At 39.9% G+C, this 24,216-nt stretch overlaps 1 protein-coding gene across 2 annotated transcripts in view; it reads right to left on the bottom strand.

The window, feature by feature from the left end:
- ADCY8 (adenylate cyclase 8) overlaps window positions 1-24,216 on the bottom strand; it is a 261,339-nt gene that overhangs the window by 89,988 nt on the left and 147,135 nt on the right. For both annotated transcript variants that reach the window (XM_050801571.1, XM_050801572.1), the window contains exon 8: window positions 12,740-12,937. In XM_050801571.1, the coding sequence (XP_050657528.1) occupies window positions 12,740-12,937 (198 nt within the window). The remainder of the gene's footprint in view (window positions 1-12,739; window positions 12,938-24,216) is intronic.

The raw sequence follows: 24,216 nt of genomic DNA, 5'->3' as shown, positions 1-24,216 counted from the left end.
GTTCATAGATGCATGATCAGATTTCTTGGGTATATTTCAGTGATGCAATTTATAATACAAAGAAAGGGAATGTATTAAAAATTTGAGCCTATGTAAATCTTCGTTAGAATGAAAGTGAAGCATATAGGCAAAGAATGGATATTAGAAACAGCCTAAGAATTAGTTTAATAAAATGCCACTGCTATATTTTCTTGATTGACGAATGAATCCTCAGCACAATGCAGTGCAAAATAATGAGCCCCTTTTTAGGCCAGGATGGGTGAACTGATAATAGGGAAGAAAACAAAAGATGGTAGATTTTATTTAAATGCAACAGAAGACGAGTGACCACAATCTTCAAATGATAAAGAAATCATTTCAGAAATGAAAATTCCTATTTGATTTGATGAAATTCAGACTCGTTCCTTCTGAGGAAGTGGAGCAGGATAAACTTGTGTTTCATTTTGTTCATGTCTGGGGATTCTGGCCCTGAATTATCTTGAAAGACATATTCAGAAATGAAATCATAGTCATGAGGGTCAGTGGGTTTTTAGATCCACCACAAAGAAGCTGGGAAACCCCAGTCTGATCACAGAAAAAAAAAAAAAATCTATTTCAGATTCCTTATCCACAGAGAGATGATCAGGGAAGTTCCCTTACAGAGGTGATGGACAGAGCTTCCAGCCTTCCATGTTTCCACGCCTGGGATAGTCTTAAGAACTCTTCCTAGGTGAGGGGGAGGAAAACCACAGTGCTTTCCTAGACTTTCCATTTTGACTGTAAGCTAAAAGGCACTGAACAATTCTTACGTTTCTATAAGATGTAGAAGATGCTTATAACTAAAACAATTATCTAGTTAATTGCCTAAACTATAACTGTACTCTGTCTTTTTCTTTCTTTCTTTCTCTCTTTCTTTCTTTCTTTCTTTCTTTCTTTCTTTCTTTCTTTCTTTCTTTCTTTCTTTCTTTCTTTCTTTCTTTCTTTCTTTCTTTCTTTCTTTCTTTCTTTCTTTCTTTCTTCTCTTTCTTTCTTTCTTTCTTTCTCTCTCTCTCTCTCTCTCTCTCTCTTCTTCTCTCTTTCTCTCTCTCTCTCTTTCTCTCTTTCTTTCTTTCTCTCTCTCTCTTTCTCTCTTTCTCTCTTTCTTGACAGACTTTCACTCTTGTTGCCCAGGCTGCAATGCGATGGTGTGATCTCGCCTCAACACAACCTCCGCCTTGTGAGTTCAAGCGATTCTTCTGCCTCAGCCTCCCATGTAGCTGGGATTACAGGCATACGCCACCACGCCCAGCTAATTTTTTGTATTTTTAGTAGAGACAGGGTTTCTCCATGTTGGTCAGGCTGGTCTCGAACTCCCAACCTCAGGTGATCTGCTTGCCTCAGCCTTCCAAAGTGCTGGGCTCACAGGCATGAGCCACTGTGCCCGGCCACTCTGTCTTTGTATCAAAGATTGTAGGTGAGATTATAGAATCTTCTAGATGGAGTGAATTGTAATTGTTATCTTGCTCCAACCTTTACTAATGCCAGTTTAACTCAGTAATGTCTCTCAGGTATGAGCCGTTAACTCCTGCTTGAATATTTCCAGTATTGGGGGAAATCAGCTCCTCACTTGGGAGCCCATTTCATCTTTGGATAAATTCAGTTTGATGAAAGAAAATTTTCTAGCACATCTTTTATTAGTATATATTAATATATTTGTAAAAGAAAATTCTCAACTGGGATAATCTGTTCATTTTGCGTTAGTGGATGAAGAAATTTAACCACTGTTCTGTTGTTAAATTCATGCATTCTGTAGCATGGCAGTAGCCTAGAGCATCCTTCAAATAGACCATTTGGACTGGAAGCAGTGGCTCATGCCTGTAATTCCAGTGCTTTGGGAGGCTGAGGTGGGTGGATCGTATGGGGTCAGGAGTTCGAGGCCATCCTGGCCAACATGGTGAAACCCTGTCTCTACTAAAAATACAAAAATTAGCTGGGTGTGGTGGTGTGCACCTGTAGTCCCAGCTACTCAGGAGGATGAGGCAGGAGAATCGCTTGAACCCAGGAGGCGGAGGTTGCATTGAGTCCAAGATGGCGCCATTGCACTTCAGCCTGGAAGACAAAGTGAGACACTGACTCAAACAAAACAAAACAAAAAACAAACAAAAAAAATTTGGATAAAAGGCATAATTGCAATGAGACTAAGTTTCAGCAATTTTTAAATTTTGAAATAGGCCGTCTTCTCTATCTTGGTTCCTACATCAATAAAATTGTTATTAAGAGCAATTCTATGAGTGACAGGTGAGTGTACAGAATCTCTCACTGACATACTTCTTCCCAAGTAAACTGACCTTTGAACAAATGTGGATTTAATCATGTTAAGTTGACTCACAAGGCAACATGCTAACATGTATTTAAGATTGACGGGCTCAGAAGTGCAAGGCTGGGAGAACACCTGCCCAGGGGTGACAGAAGACCCCAGGGTGGTAATACATTTCCTAACGTTATGCTCTTCCTTGGTAGTGGGGTTAGACTGGGCACATGAGAATTTCAAGAAGAATTTTTAAAAACTTTCTAAACCACCATTCTTCCAGCTCACTCTCCCCCAAATCTTCCATTCTTGGGAGGAAGAACTCTTCATTTCTTGAGTGGTCCAGCCCCCCACCCCCACCCCCAGCCATGGAGAAGCCAAAAGAGTGGTAACTATTGCTATATTCTTTACCTAGAAGTCCCTGGTTGTAGATGATAATGATGTCTACACATGAAGCATTAAAATTGCTTCAGTGATCAGGTCAATGGCCTCATAATTCTGTAATTCTATATTACACCATTATAGGTGAAATTGGAATTCCTGACTCAGAAAATGCTGGCTTTATGGGACAGGAGCTAATTGGTCTGATTAAAAAATACACACGAAATGGCACTTGATATCGTTTGATTACCTAGAGGGTGGTAGAAACAGCTGTAATTTTGCAACGTAATATCAAGATAATAAAGGAGTCTTATAAGGCTACTGTCCTGACTAAGGGATGGATTTCTTCCCTAAGCCTCTTTGAAACCTGTCCTTCATATCTGAAGGAGGAGGCCAAGGTATTCATACTATGTTGGGACTTACTAGAGTGGTAAAAACTCAAGAGGAGCCTGATGCTATAACAGAATAAATCTTTAAAAACTATTTTAATAATAAGATCTTGAAAATGACTAGGAGATACATGATTTAGAAAAATGAAAGAGAAAAGCTGAGACCATTTGGTTCATGCTCCATGTTCCCATTTCTGCTCATCTAAATAAGACATGGAGTGGTTCAACAAATTCTGAATGTCTCCAAGACAAAAATGCGCATTTTGCTTATTAGCTAATTCCAGAGTCCAACATCCTAACCCATCAGAAAATACATTCGTTTGCTTAGCCTTCTTTTCTTTGCCCAGATTTCTCCTTTATTGTTTTATTCTAATCATTACAACTCCAATAAAAGTTGATGCCATGAAGTAAGAAACATTTTAGGGTTTATGATGTATTTTTCTTGAAGTTTTTAAAGCCTCCATTTAACTTTGATTTTCTTTATAAATGACAGAAAAAAACTGAGAGACATTCTGGACACAGCTAAGAACCAACTGTACTCAGCCAAATAATTATCTAAAGATTCTCTTGTGTGGCAAATCCTTGGTTTTATGTGGCTGCTAACGGAAAAAAGTAACATTAAATGAATGTTTTTGAAAATACTCAGCACAGAACTTGGTTCATAGTAAGCACTATTTACAATAATTATCATAATATAAAACTGGCAAAAGCTTAGTTGTGTGTAACAAATGAAGCTCATTCAATTTCAGTTTTGTTTAATATGAATTTGATCTTTTTTTTTTTTTGGAGATGGAGTCTTGCTCTGTCACCCAGGCTGGAGTGCAGTGGTGTGATCTCAGTTCATTGCAACCTCTGCCTCCTAGGTTCAAGTGATTCTTGTGCCTCAGCCTCCCGAGTAGCTGGGATTACAGGTGCATGCCACTACACCTGGCTAATTTTTGTATTTTTAGTAGAGGCGGGGTTTTGCCATGTTGGCCAGGCTGGTCTCGAACTCTTGACTTCAAGTGATCCACCCTCCTCAGCCTCCCAAAATGCTAGGATTACAGGCGTAAGCGACCACTCCCGGCCGGGTTTGATCATTCCATGAGGCTATTTCTGGCTTTGTCTTCTCTTGAGCCATTTTGTCACGAAACTACCTCCTTGATGCTCAAGCTAATCAGCCATTTTTGGGAAACACAGTTCAAGGGTGGTTCAAGGACTCATCATTCCTTCTCCCACTGGCCTAAGAGAAAAAGTGTTTCACGTGTTCATGTATTCACTTATTTGATTCTTACATGTTCATGGATAGCTAGGGTGATAGAGTTGCCTTCGTTTTCAGGCTACCTTTATCAAGATTATGTCTGTTGCCAGAAACATGAGGTGGATTATTTGTATATGTGTGTGCCTACATATGTGTACATGTGTGGATATTTGTGTGTGGGAGGGATATTTGTTTGTGGGAGGGGAATGAATAGAGGATAAAAGAAATGTTCATGGTTTTAACTTTTTTTGTTTTGTTTTGTTTTTGCCTCTAAGATGTATTTGCCATAAGCATTATTGTATAACTCCTCCCTTGCAATCCCCTGGCTGCATCCTTCATGAATTTCAAACTATATGAAAATCAGGTGCTTAGAAGAAAGACAGGATTTTTCAAGGTGTGGCAGAAGTAGTAGAATAGCTTGGGAGTCACAGTGAACTCTATTTGAATCCCCACTCTGCTGCCTTCTATTACTGTGGGTCTTGGAAATGCTGTTCAAACTCTCTGAAACACCCTTACCTGCCAAATAGTACGATTAGTACCTCCATAAAGGACATTGTGACACTTAAGTAAAATGAGGCAAAACATTTAAAATAGTCGTGATATGGTAGTAAGTGATCAACAAATATCAGTTTCCTTGTCACATTGCTGCCTCAGTTGCAATTCATTGCAGCCTCCAAGGCACTTAAGTATTACCTGCATTTCATCTGCACCACCTTGCAAAGTGGCCATTATCATGCCCAGTGTTAGGATGGGAAGTTCCCAGATCACAAGTCAGAGTGTAAGTTCCCAGGGCACAGAAGCTGTGGCTTTATGTCTTCCTATATCATCTCAGTATAAGATGCCCAATGGAGTGGACACAAACGGAATCCAAACCAAGTAGACTGAATGCTCTGAGCTGTTCCTGATGGACTCCCCAATAATCAACAGCACGAATGCTCTGAGCTCTGTTGGATGCACTCCCCAAGAATCACTAGAGTGAATACTCTGAGCCATGCCTGATGGACTCCCAAGGAATCACAAGAAGTGTGGACAGAAAGACAGTCTTTTGCAGGAGCACAAAGAAACCCATGCGTGAAATATCTAATCCTCAGCTGGCTTGTCCTCACAGGAAGAAAAGCATGGCCTTTGGGAATGATCAAACACCAATCATCCTTGAAGACAGAAACAGAAACAATCTTTCTTACCTTTTTTTTTTTTTGGAAAATAATGATAATAAGGATCTTAGAATAATCAAGTCATTTAGAGAAAAGACAAGCAAATGACACCTACAAATTTAAACACATCTCAGAGGCCAAGGTGGTCACTGCTTGTGCTCCTGTGATCCTGGGAGATTGATGGAAGCACCTCTTCCAATGAGTTACAAGGCTGTACTTGCTTAGATTAATGAAGGGTGGAACCCTGGTACCCTGGAATACAAGACACATTAAGATTGGCCCTTCCCACCACCATTTTCAATGAAGTACTGTTATTATTTATTTATTTACTATTTATTTATTTATTTATTTTAGAAAAAGCTCTAGGAGAAGCGTGAGATTTATCTTAGAAAGGGTCTTGCCTTGTGCAGGTTTGGGTTGGCAGAGGATTAATTAGAAAGACAAGGGAAAAGAAAGACTATTGCATTTATCCAAACTTCTGTTATATGAATATTGTGCCATTTAATTTTCACGACAACCCCTAAGGGCAGACAATCATACTCATTTCAATGAGATCAAGCCCCTTGCTTCGTATCACCCAACCAGTAACTGGTTGGAACTGGATTCAAGTCAGGAATCCAGTCTATGTTCTTTCCTCTGTCTTTCAGCAAAGACTAAATACTGGTGAGCAAAATAAGGATTTTATATATGTGTGTGGGTATCCGTTTGAGTGACAGAAAGATATCAACTTGTCATTACCCATTATTGATCAGTAAACTAATCAACTGTCCTTTATGCCCACTTCTATTTCCAAAGTGGGACTTGAACTGAGGTCTAGTCGATTCCAAATACTGTGGCCCTGAAGCCATTATTAGCCTCATGGAGCCATCTCCTCTAGATTTGTTAAAAGCTATATTACCCTTGAATGAGGATCTGGGGACTTTTGATGTAAGCTGATCTCTGAAGACATGAGACAAGTGACCAGCCTGAGTCTCACGCTCAATCAAGGAGGACAAAGAAAGATGGCCAACAACCTAGAATAACAAAATCCAAAAAAGAATGTCTACCAAAATGCAGGTCTTCTTGCCAAATCAGAATCTTGGGGGCAGAGTGACGGGATGGTACCTGCATTTCAAACGAGATCCCCAGATGATTCTTAAGTTTGAAAGCTCTTAGCCTGAGATGAAAAGAGTTTTAGTACATAAATTTGTCATAAGGACAAAGGATGCCTTTTCTCGAAACAATTAAGAATCAAGAGGAAAAATATCAGCATTAAAAGAAGGAAGGAACTTTAATCTTCCTTGATATGGCTTGATTATAACACTTTACCCACAAAAATGCCCATATCCAAAGCATAGTTACCCAATCAATTTTGAAGTATATATTAAACATATCTTAATCTTTATTCAAGATGAGGAAGTCACCTTATTCTAAGGTGATAACATTGTTTTTTTTTTTTTTTTTTTTTTTTTTTTTTTTTTGAGACGGAGTCTCGCTCTGTCACCCAGGCTGGAGTGCAGTGGCCGGATCTCAGCTCACTGCAAGCTCCGCCTCCCAGGTTTACACCATTCTCCTGCCTCAGCCTCCCGAGTAGCTGGGACTACAGACGCCCGCCACCTCACCCGGCTAGTTTTTTGTATTTTTTAGTAGAGACGGGGTTTCACCGGGTTAGCCAGGATGCTCTCGATCTCCTGACCTCGTGATCCGCCCGTCTCGGCCTCCCAAAGTGCTGGGATTACAGGCTTGAGCCACCGCGCCCGGCCTAACATTGTTTTTTGAACACTTAGCTTAATGAAATAATTCCAAATAAGTGTTCCTATGTTATTAAGCTCCCCTAAAGGTTTTGGGCTGGCTACTCTGCCTTGGAAACATCCATAAGTAAATGTAATTAATTGTCTTCCCTATCCTAAGCCTAATTCAGTGTCCTTTCCTAGAAGAGAAGTGAGGACCAGAGGCTGAGAAACATCACCTTCTTGTAAGTGCTCTGAAAATGGAAGGGCCCAAGATAGGTGATCCCACAAAAGGTTAAGTTCTCAGTGTGTAAAGAAGGCTCACAAATCAAAAAGACAAAGGTGAGCACTGCAATAATAGATGGGCGATGAAGACAAATGTGTAAATCATACCATTAAGGTATGAGAAACGTGCAAGTCACAAAAGGAGAAATATAAAGGCCAAAATATGTACTGACAACCCTTCAACTGCAATAATAATTTTAAAAATAAAAACAGAAATGCCAGGCTGGTGCTGCTTTTTACTTCTTATCGAATTGACAATTTTTAAAAAAGTGTAAGCGCAATTTTTGAAGGCAATTTCAAAATGACTATTAAATATTTTTAAATGTGAATTCTCTTTCACCCACCCCTTGGATTTTATCCTAAAAAATAAATAAGCAAAAATGCATAACTTAATTATGAGAATAGTCATTACAACACAATTTGTAATTTATAACAGTGAAAAACTTTTTTAAAAAGCCTGAAATGGTTAAAATGTGCAATGAGATAGTATGTAAATACTAAAATCACTGTGTAATTGAAGATTTAATTATGGGGAAAAAAGCTCAAGCAAAGAATGTTTAGCACTATGTTACAATGCCCTGTGCATACAGTGGTCTATTTTTATAAAAGTTGTTGATATGGTTTGGTTCTGTGTCCCCACTCAAATCTCATCTTGTAGCTCCCATAATTCTCACATGTTGTAGGAGGGACCAGTGGGAGATGACTGAATCATGGGGGTGGGTCTTTCCTGTGCTGTTCTCATGATAGCGAATGGGTCTCATGAGATATAATGGTTTTTGAAATGGGAGTTTCCCTGAACAAGCTCTCTCTTTGCCTGATGCCAGCCACGTAAGATGTGACTTGCTCCTCCTTCACCTTCCACCATGATTGTGAGGCCTCCCCAGCCATGTGGAACTGTAAGTCCAATAAACCTCTTTCTTTTGTAAATTGCCCCATCTTAGGTATGTCTTTTCCAGCAGCATGAAAATGGACAAATACGGTTGTGTACATAAGTCTGTAGATTCACACTCATGTAAGACCAGAATGACAGATGCCAGAATGGTAACAGTGGTTACCCTGGGTTGAAAGATCCAAACAGATTTCATTTTTTTCTTTTTTGCCTTATACTTAGTATCAACTTTTATTAGTGAAAATGCATTCTTCTATTAATAAGAAAATATCAAATAGGAATGCTCAATAAGGAAATACCAATATGATTGGTAGCATCTGACAGACACATTATGTTTTCTACATCTCTTTACCATAGTTCTGATTTGTGCTTGCCCATGAGATCTGTAAGGCCACTTAGGAAATATTTAGCCTGACTAAAGAAGGGCAAAGGATTCATCTGTGAAATGTGGGAGGAGCTGAGGAAGGCCTTTGGCAACTGGAATAGGTCCCATCTCCACTATCCAGAGGTCTGCTTAGAAAGTCCTGATGATTGGCTGGGTAGTGAAGGAAGCTGTTGAGTCACTAATTCTAACCTGGCTGAGGTCCAAGCCTTGGGTCACATGACCTGTTACACATCATCCACACTGGGTGATTTTTGAGAGTGAAGGGAGGTGATACTAATTTCACATTGTAAAAATAGGCATCTACTACTGTCCCAGGCAAACCAGGACATATGGCCACCATGGTCATAGGAAATTCATAGATTTATAGCATTATCTGCTGAAGTGGTCAGGAGCTGTCCAATGTCCTCATTTCACAGATAAAGAATCCAAGGACTAGAGAAGGAAAGATGTGTTTGCTAAGCTACATGAGTCATGAGCACACTGTTCTGAAGCTTAACTCAAAAGACTCCTGTGAGGGAGCAGGGAGTGAGCCACCTTTGAAATTCCACGGCAGGGAGTACACAGAACTTTTATTCTCTGCTGAAACTCCACTGAAAAGAGTCACATCAAAATTGACCCATGCCTTTCGGCTCTTAGAGTTCACAAAAAATATCCTGATGACAGCTACAGGGGGTGAGGCAGTCTTATCTAACCTTCTTAAACTGAGTCTTTATTCATTTCCTTATTCATTCAACAAGTATTTATGCAATACCATGAAGTATATAAAAGTCCTGTTTCACATAGTGTTGTGGATAAGTATGCCAATTATTATAGGCAAATGTGACCAGGGAATGTCTGAATGATATTTCTATACATTTCAATGGAGCTTTGTTCATTTCAGTGTTTAAACATTTCAATGTTCTCATAAAGGTGGAAAGGCAAATGTGTTCCCTTATTCATGTATCTTCTTATTGTTCAAACAGAATAAAGCCTTTTCTTTCCTACAAAGATTGCAAAGGAACAATTATTTCCATTTCCATTTTTCCTTTCAGAAAACATACTTTTATGGTCCAGGCTTGTTCCCAAGAAGAAGGGTAGGGCAGTGGGAACAGAAGAGGCTTTAGAATCATAAATATTGTATGTATTTTTAAAATTCTAAGATATATATTCTTACTAAAAATGTACAATTTTCCTTAAAATGTGCACTTTAACATCTCTGAAATCAGCATGCACCTTATTATCAAGGGAATCCTAAAATCTTGAGTTCCTTCCAGGGAGGTTTGCAATTGCTTCTGTGGTCACCAGGTGGCAATATTAATCCAGGATCATTTTAAATTAAATTCTCTGATAATTTTTTTTTTTTTGGTCCACATTCTAAGTGTAAATCCATGCAGCAAACCTATGCAGATTCCATTTTGGAGTTTAAATTCTTGGGGAGCTTCTTCCCTTTATTTAATCAATACCAGGATATAGGCATGTGGGTTTCCTCACTGCCCTTGCCTAAGGGGGATGTCCTACCAGCCTCAGTCCCCCCACATCCTTACCCTGAGGGTGTAAGCCCAGTTTATTAGTGTGTGTTTCCTCTTAGAAACCCATATTGAGTTTCTTTTTCCTTTCTGAGTGCTGTATAGAAAATAGGGCATCTCACAGTTGATGACACCTTAGCGTGAATGAAATACGGTAGCTGGATTTTGAGACCTAAGATCTCTACTTAACCTCTTGGAAGTTTAGTTTTCTCTTCTGTAAGTGGAACAGTAAACTGACATATCTAACAGCAAGCACAGAGGAACTGCATATTAATGCTATTTTCTGATTCTGGAATCCTCTGTGTTTGAAAGCCTTGTTTTAATTTTGTTATGGCTCTAGAACCCTTTCCTACTTAGCCTCTCCTGTAAACTCCCTCTCTATGCCTCCCACTGCATCCAAAGTTTGACAAAAGGAAAATGAAGACAGAACAGTGTTGTCTTCTTCGTACGAAACCCTGGGAAATCAAGTCCTGGGAACTCCTGGCAGAGGCAGCATAGTCAACAGAAAAGAGCAGTGGCTATGGCATCACGGTGGGCGCAGATTCCAGTCCCTTTCTGACAGTTTGACTTTGGGAAAACTTCATAACAATTTCTCCATGTCTCCTTTCATCAAGTATAAAATGAGGTTCATAATAACATCTACTTTATATTACTGTTGTTGTCAGTTGATTTATGCAGGCAGCTTAGAAATAGTGCCTGGTACTTGGTAAATACCCAATGAATGTTACTTGTGATATATTCTCTGCTCAGCAGTAACACAGTCTCTAGAGATGATCTCAGAGCAAGAGTCAATGAAGAATATCTCTGTGACAGAAGAGAAGTGATCGTTTTCTGATATGTACTGGTGCCGTCACCACTGGGGAACCCATGTAATGCTTAGCACAGGTTAGGTGGTCTGTGGCTAAACTGTCAATGGGCAAGTCCCATGTTTGTTCAGGGTGCTGTCCTTTGGCTCTTCTAGAATAATCTTCCCTTGGTCACAGAAATCAACCTCAGGCATGCTGTGCCTCCCTTAGGTCCATTTCTGGTCCAATACCAGATGGCTGCAGATGAGATGTGAATGCTATTAAATAAAACACACTAGAAACTATCTGTAGTATGCAGGGGTTAGGTTATTAGTAAGACAAGTACGTCTTTAGCAAAAATAAATAAAAGCGTTTTGTATAGCTCTGGACACAGGCATTTACACAAGCTGATTGAGAAGATTCTTTGTAAAGCCACCAGCTCTTCATCCTAGCTTCTTCAATGCAGTAACCAGGAAAGAAAATGCATTTATTTTGGTCCTTAAGCCCTTAATCATATGATGAATAAGAGAAGTGTGTCTGTTATTTTTTTTGTGGGGGGTTGAGGGAGGCAAAATGTTTCTTTTCCTTTTGTTTTGTTAGTACATAGACACAATCCATCTCAAATTGGGAACTGTAGGTGAAGGTATTAATTTTGGAGTCTGTAATCCTGAGGTAGTTATCAAAGAAGCTCATTGGGAATGGTGTATGTGCACAGAATTGTGAATTCTCTGAACTAAGGAAAGCAAATCTCCCAGGCAGCTGAACAAACTTACAAAAAAATTGCTCACTGGAGCTTTACAGAGTATTGAATCAAACTCCAGAAATTTGCTTGTAGATTCCCTGCTGTTCCTGCCTGAGGCTCCTGCAGATGCCAGGCACCTCTTGTGCTCAGTCAAGGAAGGTCTGTCAGCTTCCATCAGCGCAAAGGAGCAACCCAGTTAAGCAGGGTCGGCACCCCATCTGCCCACTCCCCTCTCCAGTTCAAAGCTGAGGTGGGGGAGGGGAATGGAAAAGTCATCATTAATATGATGATAGCTGCCATCCTTGAACACTTTACCTAATCAAGGTATTGCCCTGAAGACTGCCATATTAACTGTGAGGTAGGTGCATTCATTTTCCTCATTGTACAGAGAGGAACTCATGCTTGGAGAGGTTACTTTACTTATCTAAGGTCACACAGCAAGAAAGTGGCAGAGGTGGAATTCAAATTTGACTCCAAATCCACAACCCATCTTCTTTCTACTAGGCCTAGGTTAGAGGACTCTGAGGCAGCAGACAACTGGGAAAACGGGAGAATAGATATCTAAAGTCTAAGAAAGACAGTGTTTATCACTGATGCTTACATCAAGTTATTGGGTGCCTTCATTATTATGTTAAAATGGTTGCAGCTGATGTGAATTCATCTAAAAGCAAAGGTAAGTGGCTGTTAATGCCACTTGGCTTAATAATCTCAAAGTGGAAGAAACCCTTTTGATGCTTACTGAGTTAAAGGAGGTTTTGTTCTTTGAGTCCTCTTTTCCTTAAAGAGCAAGCTGATGCTCTCTTAATCTAACTTGCATCTCCTTTCATGGCCTTCAGTCTACTCATGATTTTCAAGGAGAAAGATAAAAGACACTACCAAACCAAACCAAACCAAAGCAAACAAACAAACAAAGAAACCAAAACCACAGCCCCTGGGCTCTCTCTCCAGTCCCATGAACATTTACAACAATTAACTCAGAAAAAGAGCCACTGTGTAGACCCAGCTCTACCTTGTGCTCCAGGCTGGAGTCTTTAAACATCAGTGAGAATGGCTTGATATGCTCTCTTCTCAATTTATCGCCACTCCGCAAGTCGATGGTATGTTCTATTCTCTTGTTAATTTCCTCAGGCCCAGACTGGACATGCAAAGCTTGTGCAAGATGGTTTGGAAGCAGATTTATTGAATTTCTTGTTAGGGCAGCCAGAGTCTAGGGGGAAAGCACATGCAAACACAATAAACCTGCTAGTCCCCTTTAGATAAAAAATATATGCAATGTTTTTAGATCATGTTGCATTGCAAACAGTAATAGCATTCCATGCAGTTGTATTCAGTGAAACCTACAGAAGTTGATCTGATAGCATTTGGTGCAGAGAAATACAACCTGGCAAAATACCACATCCAGAGGGACACTTCCCTTTTCTCTATGTAGGCACACTGAATTCCTTTGGTTGAGGTATTTGGAGAGTTGTTGGCTTAGAAATGTTAATCAAGACCCTTTCTCTAACCAGGCACAACCTGGGTATGAGAGAAAGAGAACCAAAAAAATAACGGAAAGTAAATATATATTAAAAGTCCACAAAAATGATCATCTCCAACTGAGTAGATTCCACATTTTCGTGTGACCTTTCATTTAATGGTGGTGGAGAGTCTTGGGGTCTTACAGCTTGCATTTTTTTTTTAGCATCACTCATAGAAAGACAGCCAAATGTGCCAGGATCTGCTCCTTAAACTTGATAAAGATTGTTAAATTTTTTACTTTGTTAATATGTCCCTCCCTCAGCATAGGCCATTATATATCTATATATTCATATAGATATATGTGTGTAATTTCTTTTGGGAAAAAATGCAAGTAAGTTGCAGCCTCCCACCATTTCACAGGGTTACACAGCACGAGATGGGGAAAGGCATAACCACCATGGTTGGTCACTGGATATGGATACATGGATGCAGAAACTGCATTGGCTTACAAAGACACACCAGGTTTGGCAGGGAGACCTTTTCTCCTGGTGATTTAGCAGCCATGATAAGATTAACTGGCTGGATCTAGCCAAATGCAGTGTTCACTCACAGCACCAATTTAAGGCAGCTTCTTAGATTTAAAAAAAAAAAAAAAAGTGTGAGTTGGACCTGAAGGGATATAGGGATAAGGAAGCTCAATCCATCCTTCCAAGAGATTTTCTTGAGGGAAAGTAGAGGATGCCACGCATCTGTAGAGTGAGTAAAGAAGTGAAAATTCTCTGCCTCTATACACACTCACTGCATTTGCTTTTCTCTGCCAGCTTCTCAGCTTGGCTATGTTTAGAACACAGGCTAGACGAAGATAAGATTATAGAGTCATCAAATGGCAGCCTGTGAGAGGTGACATAGGACCTTGCAGATCCTCTTGCCAAACCTTCAGATATCGATGAGCCTCAGAGAGACTTGCCCATTTGCTGCCAAGCCAGATCTGCTGACTCCAGGACCACAGCTGGAGTCAGGAGCTTTGACCTCTGTAAAGCCATCCAGCCCACCCCATAAGGATTCTCCCTATGGTGTTGTTGAACCCTTCATTTTAACCTTCGTGAAGATAATCGATGTAACATAAATTCAAAGCCTCTAAAGCATTCTGTAGCAGGGCTCATCATGGCTAGAATTTACTGAAACCCTCTTCTCCAGCCCTAGAATAAAGAATAGAGCTGCATGTGCTAACATGAGAAAGCAAAATATATGTGCTTAGGGCACTGAAGCATGTAATTTCAGCTCTGAGTACTAAGGAGACTACTACAGCGAAAAAAATAGATGTTAGGGGGAGGCATGTTAGGAGAAGGGCTGGAGCAGAGACAAGGAAGCAAGAACCAATGTTCCAGATAATTGAACAGCAGGATACATGTGGGGCCAGAGAGTTTAGCCCCTGGAATTAAATGCCATTAGTACAGCATCCCAGAAAGCAAAGGAAGCTGAACTGTCGGCCACTTGGTGGATTTCCCATTGTTTTTTTTGGGCAGAAGTTTTTTTCATATGGCATGAAAGGTGACAAAACTCCATTTTCCATCTTGGAGAGGAGATGGAAATGACAGTCCAGCTGTCCTTGTCTGACCATACATTCTGACCTTGGGATGCCAGGGTGCCCTTGTAAGTGCTTGGAGCTGGGGTCTAACAGCTGGTGATGAAATCTGCTACATCTAAGCACATTCACAGTTAGGCATCTCTCACTATCTGATATTTTTATTTGTATATGGTTTTCCTTCTATGAACTAAATTGAGCTTATCCACTCTACCAGTGCCGTATGCCTTCAGTGACTCTAAGACTTTTGGATTTCACAGAGGAGGGAAGTTTCAAAAAATAGTTTGGGGACTAATTTGTTTAAATTACAGTAGCAGCAGCAGCAGCAGCAGTAGCAACAGCAGTAGGAACTACAGCTCTTTAATGTGACCATTATGTAATAGAAGAAAGGGCATTTTTTTTTTCCTCAACAGGAATGATGCAATCTCAGAATAAAAGACAGTCCTTTACATTGAATACATTTAGTTTAATAAATAACTATCTACTTTGTTCTTGTTTTTCTCCTATTGATGTAAACTGGTGAAAATGTTAGCAGGAACCGATACTGGTATGTAGAGGACATTTGGAAATTAGGAATAGACATTGCTTCCTGGTTGCCTGTGCTGTATTCAGCCGTCCATTCAGAGAAGGATTCTGCTGCCATTGGCCACTTCTGTAGGACAGAGACCAATGAAATCTCCTCCTTTCAAAGCTCCCCTGCTCCTCTCCACATTCTATTGGCTGTCTATGTGGTTGCTTCAAATGAGAGAGAAATTTAGAGTCATTCTTCTTTCTTTCATCACCCCCACCAAGTTATGGGTAATAGTTGGGAGGGAGCTCCTTTCATCAAAATGTCAACAATGTGGTGGAGAATTCTTTTCTTGCCCATGTAGTTATTTTCATTCTTTGCAAGTGCTTTCCTAGCATTTTATGCAGGTAGTCAATTTTCAGTGGTATTTTTTTTCTGATAATTTCCTCTGTCAATTACATGTGACAATTACATGTGCTGTTTGGCCAGCAACCTCTCTAGCACCTACCTCACTTCTTAGGGGTATATGTGCTTAAGGGAACACCATCATTAACTCAAGATGGCAAGCAAATTGAAACTAGAAAGGGACATCAAGAAATCATCTGCTTTCATTTAATTCCCAGTACACTGCAAAGCATACATGTCTTTGGGGGTGACTATGATTTGGGATCATCTGTGATACCCCTCTATCTCATTAGTCATTCGTAATGACCACTAAGACGTCACCTTCAGTGGGATAATGTTACCAACATAAAAAATCCATACACTGATATATTCACAGTGATTCATTTGTAGTCAGTAGTGGAGACAGGTATAACTTGCCTTATTTGTCTATTTGGAGTCATTAGAGTCATACTGGAATGAGCTATTTTTAATAGAATAAGGCTTTCTCTTTTTAAGACTTACAGCACCAGTGTGAGCTAGACTGAGATCATGTTTAAAAATAGCATAAGCTTCCAAATAATGATTCCAGTATTAAATTGACCTCCAAAATGTTGAGACGGTTCTTTCACATAAACACCTTAAACAATTGGCTAAAGAATAGGAAAAACAAATGGATGAAATGGAAGAAAATGGAAAATGCCATAATACTTGACTATAATATAATATATATATATAATTGAATACATATATTTGAATGTATGCTTCAATGTATGATTGAAGTATATATTGTATTTATATATAATATATGTATGTGTATACTTAGCTTGTGTTTTTGATATTTGAGATGTCAGACTGAAGCAGCAATATAATACAATGTTATAAATGATGTTATAAATAAATAATGCTATTCATTTACTTTAGCTGGTGCTTAGATATTTGGGAGGTCAGGTTGGAGCAGCAGAAATGGCAGAGTTTGCAGCTGAGATGGCCTCTCACGACTGAGTTTTTCCCCAAAAAGATGTTGAAGACCGTAGTAGATTTATCCTAATGGAGATTGGTGCTCTCCTCAGGTATTCCCGTAAATGCTTCCTCCCTCACAGGTGCTTGAGACAGATCAAAGTACAAATGATCTGAGCTGAATCTCTGATGCTTGACAGTTTGGGGGTTCTGGTGAAAATTATAATGAGAGGGTCAGGTAGGCCTTTGTAAATTGCATTTGAACGGGCTGGAGGAAGTCATGAATCCTCTTAAGCTCATCATTTGGTTTATGATCAGAACACTCTTCTTTAGGACTTGTCTCTTATCTATGTTCCTAGTAAAATCCTACTTTTCTTGCAGATCCTATCATTTCATGGGTGGTCATAAAATTTGGTATTCATTCACCAGTTTGTCACGGCAAATAATTCTTCCCAGCAAGATTGCAGGATGAAGGTGTACTGTCTAAAAACATCCAGTTTTATTGAGTCAAAAACATTTTAGGTCTTAGGGATCATATACTCAAATCTCAAAAGACCCTGTAAAGCATCCTTATAGACACTGCAAATCAGCTTACATAGTTACAATACTGGAGTGATCTAACTCATTGTTAGATCCTCCTAATTCACTCTTTCTCAAAAATGTGTTTCAAGAAACACAAGAATGATGAGAAGCTTCATTACAAAATGGTTCTGAGGACCAATCAGTTTAGAAAATGTAGATCCATTATTTGTTTACTGCCATTTCTCCTTACCTTAATTTTGTCTCTTTTGTTCGTTTCTTTGTCCCCAAGGCCTATGACAAAGCTTGACACTTTGTAGTCACTTAAATACTTTGTAACCACAATAAATGTGTTTACTGCATGAAAAATCTCTTATATCTTCCTATCTCAATATACTTTACTGAGATAAAGGCACTGATAAGTTCTGCAGAAATAAGACTTTTAAACTCTGCATCTTCCAAACTTTTTTGACCACAAATCCCCCTTTTCTTGAATTGCCTCTATATGTTTCATGGAATGTTGTTTGGGAAACCGTGCTTTAAAGTTCTTCCATGCTATTATTCACAATTTCCACACACTGGACCTGTTTCTGATCTCTGAACAAGGTCTATATCCATCTCCCTCCACGTGGCTGCTTTCCAGTGTCCTTAGCTTTCTTCACTAGGCACAGGAAATTTATTTCCACAATTGTTCCATAGGTGACATAGTTTCTACATATTGCACAATTCTTAGTTTGTCCATGCCTTGTGGGGACTACTTCACAGAGTACCAGACCCAATGCATGTGGTATCTGACCTTGTGGTGGAGTCTGGGCACCTGACATAATCTGACCTATTAAGTAATTACTCATATTATACATGAAAACATGTAGCATCTAGGCATGTATCCTACTGCTACTTTAAAAAACAAATAAGACATCACGTCCTCCAGGAAGCCTACTCTGAGGCTGCAATTGTCCTTATCACAATTACTATGATTCATTATAATTGCCTAATTAGGTGATTGTTTCTCTAGACTATGATCTCCTTGAGGCCAGGCACTGTGTTTTATCTATAACTGAGTCTCCAGTCCCTGGTATATTTGCTAGGTTCATAATAAGTGTATATGAAAGGAAGGAATGAATGAATGGATAGATGAAAGGCCGAGTGCCTTTAGAAGAAGATTGTCCCCAGGGCAGTGTTTCTGGTCTTTAGCTGCAAAAGTCCCTTTAGTTTTTTTCTGTTCTCTCCAAAATGGACTTCAAATTTTGGAAAGATTCTGTTTCCGTACTGTATTAAATAAGAAGTAGTTTATTTTCCTGCGATTTGATCAAATGCCTAGTTTTTCTCAGCATGAGATAAAAGGCACTACCAATGCAGTTAATATTCCAGCAAGAGCAAGGACCTTTAAAGGCAGCCTAATGATGCTTGCCAATGTGAGGTTTTATTCAGACTTTTGGAATCCAGAGAATGTCACTCCCATTACTACCTGCCAGTGCTGGCTGCTAGAGCGCACCAGAGACCACAGGCTGGCAAGTGGTAACCGTGAGCCTTTTCTGGGACCAGCACCTGGGCTAACTTCAGTTTGTGTGTTCTCCATGAGCCAGCTGGTGGAAGGAGGTTAAGGTCATTAGTGAAAGCACTTTATTCCTTATTATCTCCCTGACAAGGCACATGTGGTAGTCTTCGGATTTAGCTCTAGGAGTTGTGACTGAGGTCTCACAGAGTGGGCCAACTCATTGCTGATATGGGAAAGACCTAGAGAGAACATCAAGCTCAGCAATCTCAAGGCACGGCTGTGCAGCTTCTGTCTTTCATGCTGAGATGTCTTAATCTTTCCCAGAGACTCTGCTTGTTTTCAGTTTCAGGCTGGAATCTCCATTCAGAAATAGGTAGGGCCAATAGCTTCCCCAACCTATTCCTGGAGCACGCTTCCATTACCCCCGTGGCAGCATGTTTCTGTGCCTAACTTGGAAGCTTCTGTACCTCTGTTTTAAACTGGCTGCCTGCAGCCTTTGGGTTATGGAAAAGGCAGAGGTTCCACCTTTTAGTTCTTATGAACTTCCCATGTCCTGCCAGATACAAGAAAAACAGTGAGCCTAAGTAAGAGTACCCCAACAGTACACATTACAGCAATTCTTTCTCTACTGTTTGTTAAAATGCCGGCCCAACCCCTGGAAGAGAAGCCTTCTACTTTCAAAAGGGTTATTTTGTGTTCTTTTTTTTGACAAATTATAATAATAAACAATTATGTGGTACCTTGTGATATATGAATATGTTGTACAATGATTGGATTAACCTAGTTAATATGTCCATCATCTTAAATACTTATCATTTATTCTTAAGAAAGCTTATACCTTGGGAAAGCTTCAAGGTGATCTAGTCTACAATGGTTTGCATTGAGGACCTCAGGAGAATGCTTGTTATATTTGAAAATGGCACAATTTTTTTTTCTCTCAAATCTGGGAATGGGGAGATGTGAGATGAAATATTTTCCTAGTAAGAAAGTGCTAAGTGGTATTTGAGTAAACATTGACTTGGAGAGCCCTTGATAAAACATCCACATGAGATCTCCAAGACCCTGTCTTATAACAAGTTTTCCCTCTTATGGGAGTGGAGGTGCTAGTGAATAGGACGATTTCCCATCAGCAAGGTATGTTAGTTAAGATTGTTGCAACTTTTCCTGTCTATACTAAGAGAAAATGAAACGGTACAACCAAATGATCTGTTTGATGCTTTTTTTAGTTAGAAATCATGCTTACTTTTCCTTTTATTTTTAGAATATTTATGTCACTATAATCTGTTTTCCAAGAAAAGCAAATGAATGTTTAACGAGATCTTATTGTGGGAGGAGGTCTGTGGGATTCTGCTTTGGAAAGCGGTTTAAGTAATTTTCATAATAGTCTCATAGCTTCTGCTCCAGGAAACAATATAACAAGGGTCAGAATGTCCATTCTGTTGAAATATTAGCCTAGACATTTCTAATAAGCCTACTGTAGGACTTCAGCACCCCTCTGTTGTCTGGTTTCCCAGTTATGAGTAAACAATGTCAGTCTGGGGCTTAGGCCATTTGGAAAATTGTTGCTTCCCATCTTTAGGCAGAATTGGAAGTTTCCAACCATTGCCTGGATGCTAACTGTGATAGGGATGAAGGAATCTGTGAAATCCTTTGATGGACTTTTGTTCCTTGGTGTCCTGAAATTTCAGTCTATGAATGAAGAAAATAAAACAATGGCAGGGGAGGAGCCCCTAGCTCTGGCTGATACCACAGTAGGCACTTACTCATTTGCGACTCATTTGAACCCCACAACCTCACGCTTGGCTTTTCAAATAATATTGGCAAACTGGAGCATGAAAACAGTTTACTCATTTGGGGGTTTAGGTCCCAGGATATTCAAGCACAATGCTAGGTTGTCTTCCTGGTGTGCTTTGCCTGACATTACATGCCTCGCCTCTTGCTTCAGTTCAACCTACTTCTGGGTCATGGCTTTAGACCCAGATGTACTCTCCTGGTTCTTTTGAGATGTGATGTGGGCAGGTGGTCAGCTGTGGCTTATCCCCAGGCTCAACCGCAATTCCAGGTGACTGGGCAGAGCTCTCAGGATAAGAAGACTCAGACCTCACAGAGGGAGTTACCAACATTCTGGATGTTCTCCCTTAGACTTGGCCTAAGGACTCCAGCCAGGTTAGCTTGGGTCAAGTGGGGTCTGACAATGATCCCCTCCTGCCTGAGAAGCTTGCCTGACTCTGTTTCACCAGTCTATTAGCTAATCCTAGACGCTTGCCTCTGATATCATTCTTTGGGCTCCTTAAAAAGAAGATTCTCATCTCAGTTTGGGAAATGTGATTATGACTGAGACATTACACACTTGGGTCATTTTTTTAAATCAAAAAATGTTGTTAAACTTCTGCAGAATTGGAGGAAACAGAACTTGGCACACTCATTTAGATCTGACCACTTTGACGCCATACGATTTGAGGCAAATTGTCAATTGAATTGAATTTTTAACTTTTAAAGTATCACATCCGTAGTAATGTGTGGAACAGATATGCAAACTCCAAAACAGACTTCATCTCCGGATTAGGGATGGTATAAGTGCTGGGATAAGGTATGATCTAGGAATGGAGGCAAGATTTCTGCCAGGATTCACATGGGACTCGTAAGTAGGGGAGAGAGAAACTGAAACGTCAGTGGTTTGTTCATAGGGCCACAGGGTAGGTGTGAATTGAAATATCTCCTAGCACTGCATTAGCTGGGTTGAAATGTCATTGGCTGTGGTTGGTGAGATGACCACTATCCTGTTGACTGAATGACCTTGGGTTGGCAACTGGAGAATTTTAGCTCAGGAAATGAATAAACAAACAAATATCCAGACCTACGTTACTCTATTTTCTTGTGAACAACAAAGATGGATTTTTTTAGAAGTGGCAATGCCATGGGGAAAAGAAGGGGTGTGTGTGTGTGGGGGTGTGTGTGTGTGTGTGCATGTGCATGTTTATATGTGTGTGTGTTTGTGGGTGTGCATGTTTGTGTGTTTTGTGGGTGTGCAATCTTCTGTGTGTGCATGTTTATATGCGTGTGTGTGTTGGGGTGTGCATGTTGATGTGTGTGTGTTTGTGGGTGTGCATGTTTACATTTGTGTGTTTGTGGGTGTGCATGTTTATGTGTGTGTGTTTGTGGTTGTGTTTTCTTAATAGAAATTTTGGGAAAATTGAAATAGAATTATTTAAATGTTTAGCTTTGAAGGTTCAGAAGTAACTTTTAATTTAGGCAGATGAAAAACTTACACCTTGGGTTGCTGATAAATTGCTCATGTTTGGTGTTTTAAATTTCTCAGTATGAGTTTTTTCAGACCCCTCTTATACAATTTACTAATCAAATGTAGTTATTAATGCTTTCCCTAATTTAGTTCCAATGGAGCAACAAATTACTGACCTTCAAGAATCCGGCATCTCTTACTTTTCACCAGCTGTGTCAGGGCAAAACCAGGAAAAGAAGAAACCATCTACGTTAGAGCTAAATTGCTACATCTTTGGAGTTGTGGCTTCTACTTCCTTTTACCCTAACCTTCCCAACACACATATTTCTATAAGAATGGTGTAATTCGTTTAGCTTTTCTGGCTTTTTATTATCCAGAGTGTTCATTTCCAGGCTTATCACTTATGAGTGGTCCTGTGTTTAAGTCTTCCCAAGACATGAAGTCCAGAGTGGGTGATACTGCATACAATGTATCCAAAGTCCTTACCATCTCACAGTGTGACATGATTCTTTAGGGGACTAAAGATAACATCAAAGTCACAGAGTGGGGGCCAGGCGCGGTGGCTCACGCCTGTAATCCCAACACTTTGGGAGGCCGAGGCGGGTGGACCACGAGGTCAGGAGATGGAGACCATCCTGGCTAACACGGTGAAACCCCGTCTCTACTAAAAATACAAAAAATTATCCAGCCGGGGGTGGTGGCGCCTGTAGTCCCAGCTACTCCAGAGGCTGAGACAGGAGAATGGCATGAACCTGGGAGGTGGAGCTTGCAGTGAGCCGAGATAACACCACTGCAGTCCAGCCTGAGCAACAGAGCGAGACTCCGTCTCGAAAAAGGAAAAAAAAAAAAAGTCACAGAGTAGGAAGAGACACAGCCAAATCTAGTGGTGCATAACCTGAAATTCACAACAGTAGTTTGGGAATCCTTGAGACAGAAGAGGACCTTGCAAAAACTTCCATCCATACTGTATGCTTACTGAAGATAAGCTACTGTAAGTCTCTTTTGACACAAGGTGTCAAAATAAGTACATATATAAGTAACCAGGATGAGGCTGTTCAGGCCAACAAAAATAGCAGTTATCTTTTCTCTGGCTAGAATTCAGTCACCTTAGAGTGGGGAGACCCAGGTGTTTGTGTAGAGCAGGAAAACTGGTAGATCAGGGCACATATAAAAGTACTTGAAAAATGGGAATGAAAAGTCACTCACATCAAATGCAATTTTGCTTGGAAAGAAAAATCTTCCTCTATATGAACTGCACTGTGTCAAACAATAAAAGTTATACTTGGTGGCAAAGAGATGAGAGCAATCCTGGTGTAGCTCAGTGAAGACATTTTACACTGAAGAATCTGAGCCCAGTCCTTGGCAAAGTGAACACCAAGATTGACAGAAAATAAATCCCACTTCTTTGTTTTCAAATTGAGGAACTAAGTCAGGGGAAAAGAATCCAGATTTTTGCTTTTTCTCTTCCTACCTATCTTCTCATATTTAAAATATACATTTTCACCTTCACATATTTAAAGTGCTATACATTTATTAGTTCTTGTTTGTCAGCCCACAGTTTTATGACTCCCCATACAACATCTGAATATCTCATAAAATAAGAGTCCAATTCGCTTGTTTAGAAAAGTTTTAGTGGGTTATCAGCCATGGGAGTAACCGTGGCTACGTGATGTATGCTTGACAACCTAAATGTATACTTTTCAGGTCTGTGGTTCTACATAAGCCTCAATCCTATCTCTACCTTTATCTCTTCTACCTTAGTCTGCCCCAGGAACTTCAGAGAAAGGAAGGATAATGAGTCAAAGCAAATGGATCAAATTGCCTACTTAATCCATTCAGTGTTCTCTGGAAAGCTTCAAATGCACTTGTCTTTTGAAACAGAATGAAAAACCAGATCCCACTAATGATTCTCCCTGGCTGAACTCAGCAGCTATCCTCAGAGTCAGGGCTAAGGACAGCCTGGGGAGTTTTATTGTCAGAAAAAGCCATGTTACCGGAAGAATGCAGCTTGACTTCAGGAAAATTTCCAAAGCTTTCCATGTTCTTGACCCTAAGTCTGCAAATGTCTTATCTAATAAACATCAAAATGTGATCTGATGTTAAAAAAATTACCTGTAGGGAAAAATATGCCTGTGATTCTCCGCATATTTGTATTGAATATGAACAATTAGATATCCTGTAACTTATCACAGAAGCAGTTACCTCTGAAAACACACCTTTCTAAAGATCAAGATTCAGTATTTCAGATGTTTTTAGGGGGAGGAATTTCAGGAATTTCAGGTCAGAATTCCCTGTAGGGAAAGAAAAGTCAGTGCTTTGGTCTTGAGCAAAGAAAC

Source organism: Macaca thibetana, chromosome 8 (genome assembly GCF_024542745.1).
Source record: "Macaca thibetana thibetana isolate TM-01 chromosome 8, ASM2454274v1, whole genome shotgun sequence".
Classification (NCBI taxonomy): domain Eukaryota; kingdom Metazoa; phylum Chordata; class Mammalia; order Primates; family Cercopithecidae; genus Macaca; species Macaca thibetana.
The sequence above is the reverse complement of the archived record's forward strand: the minus strand, read 5'-3'. Positions and strand labels throughout refer to the sequence as shown.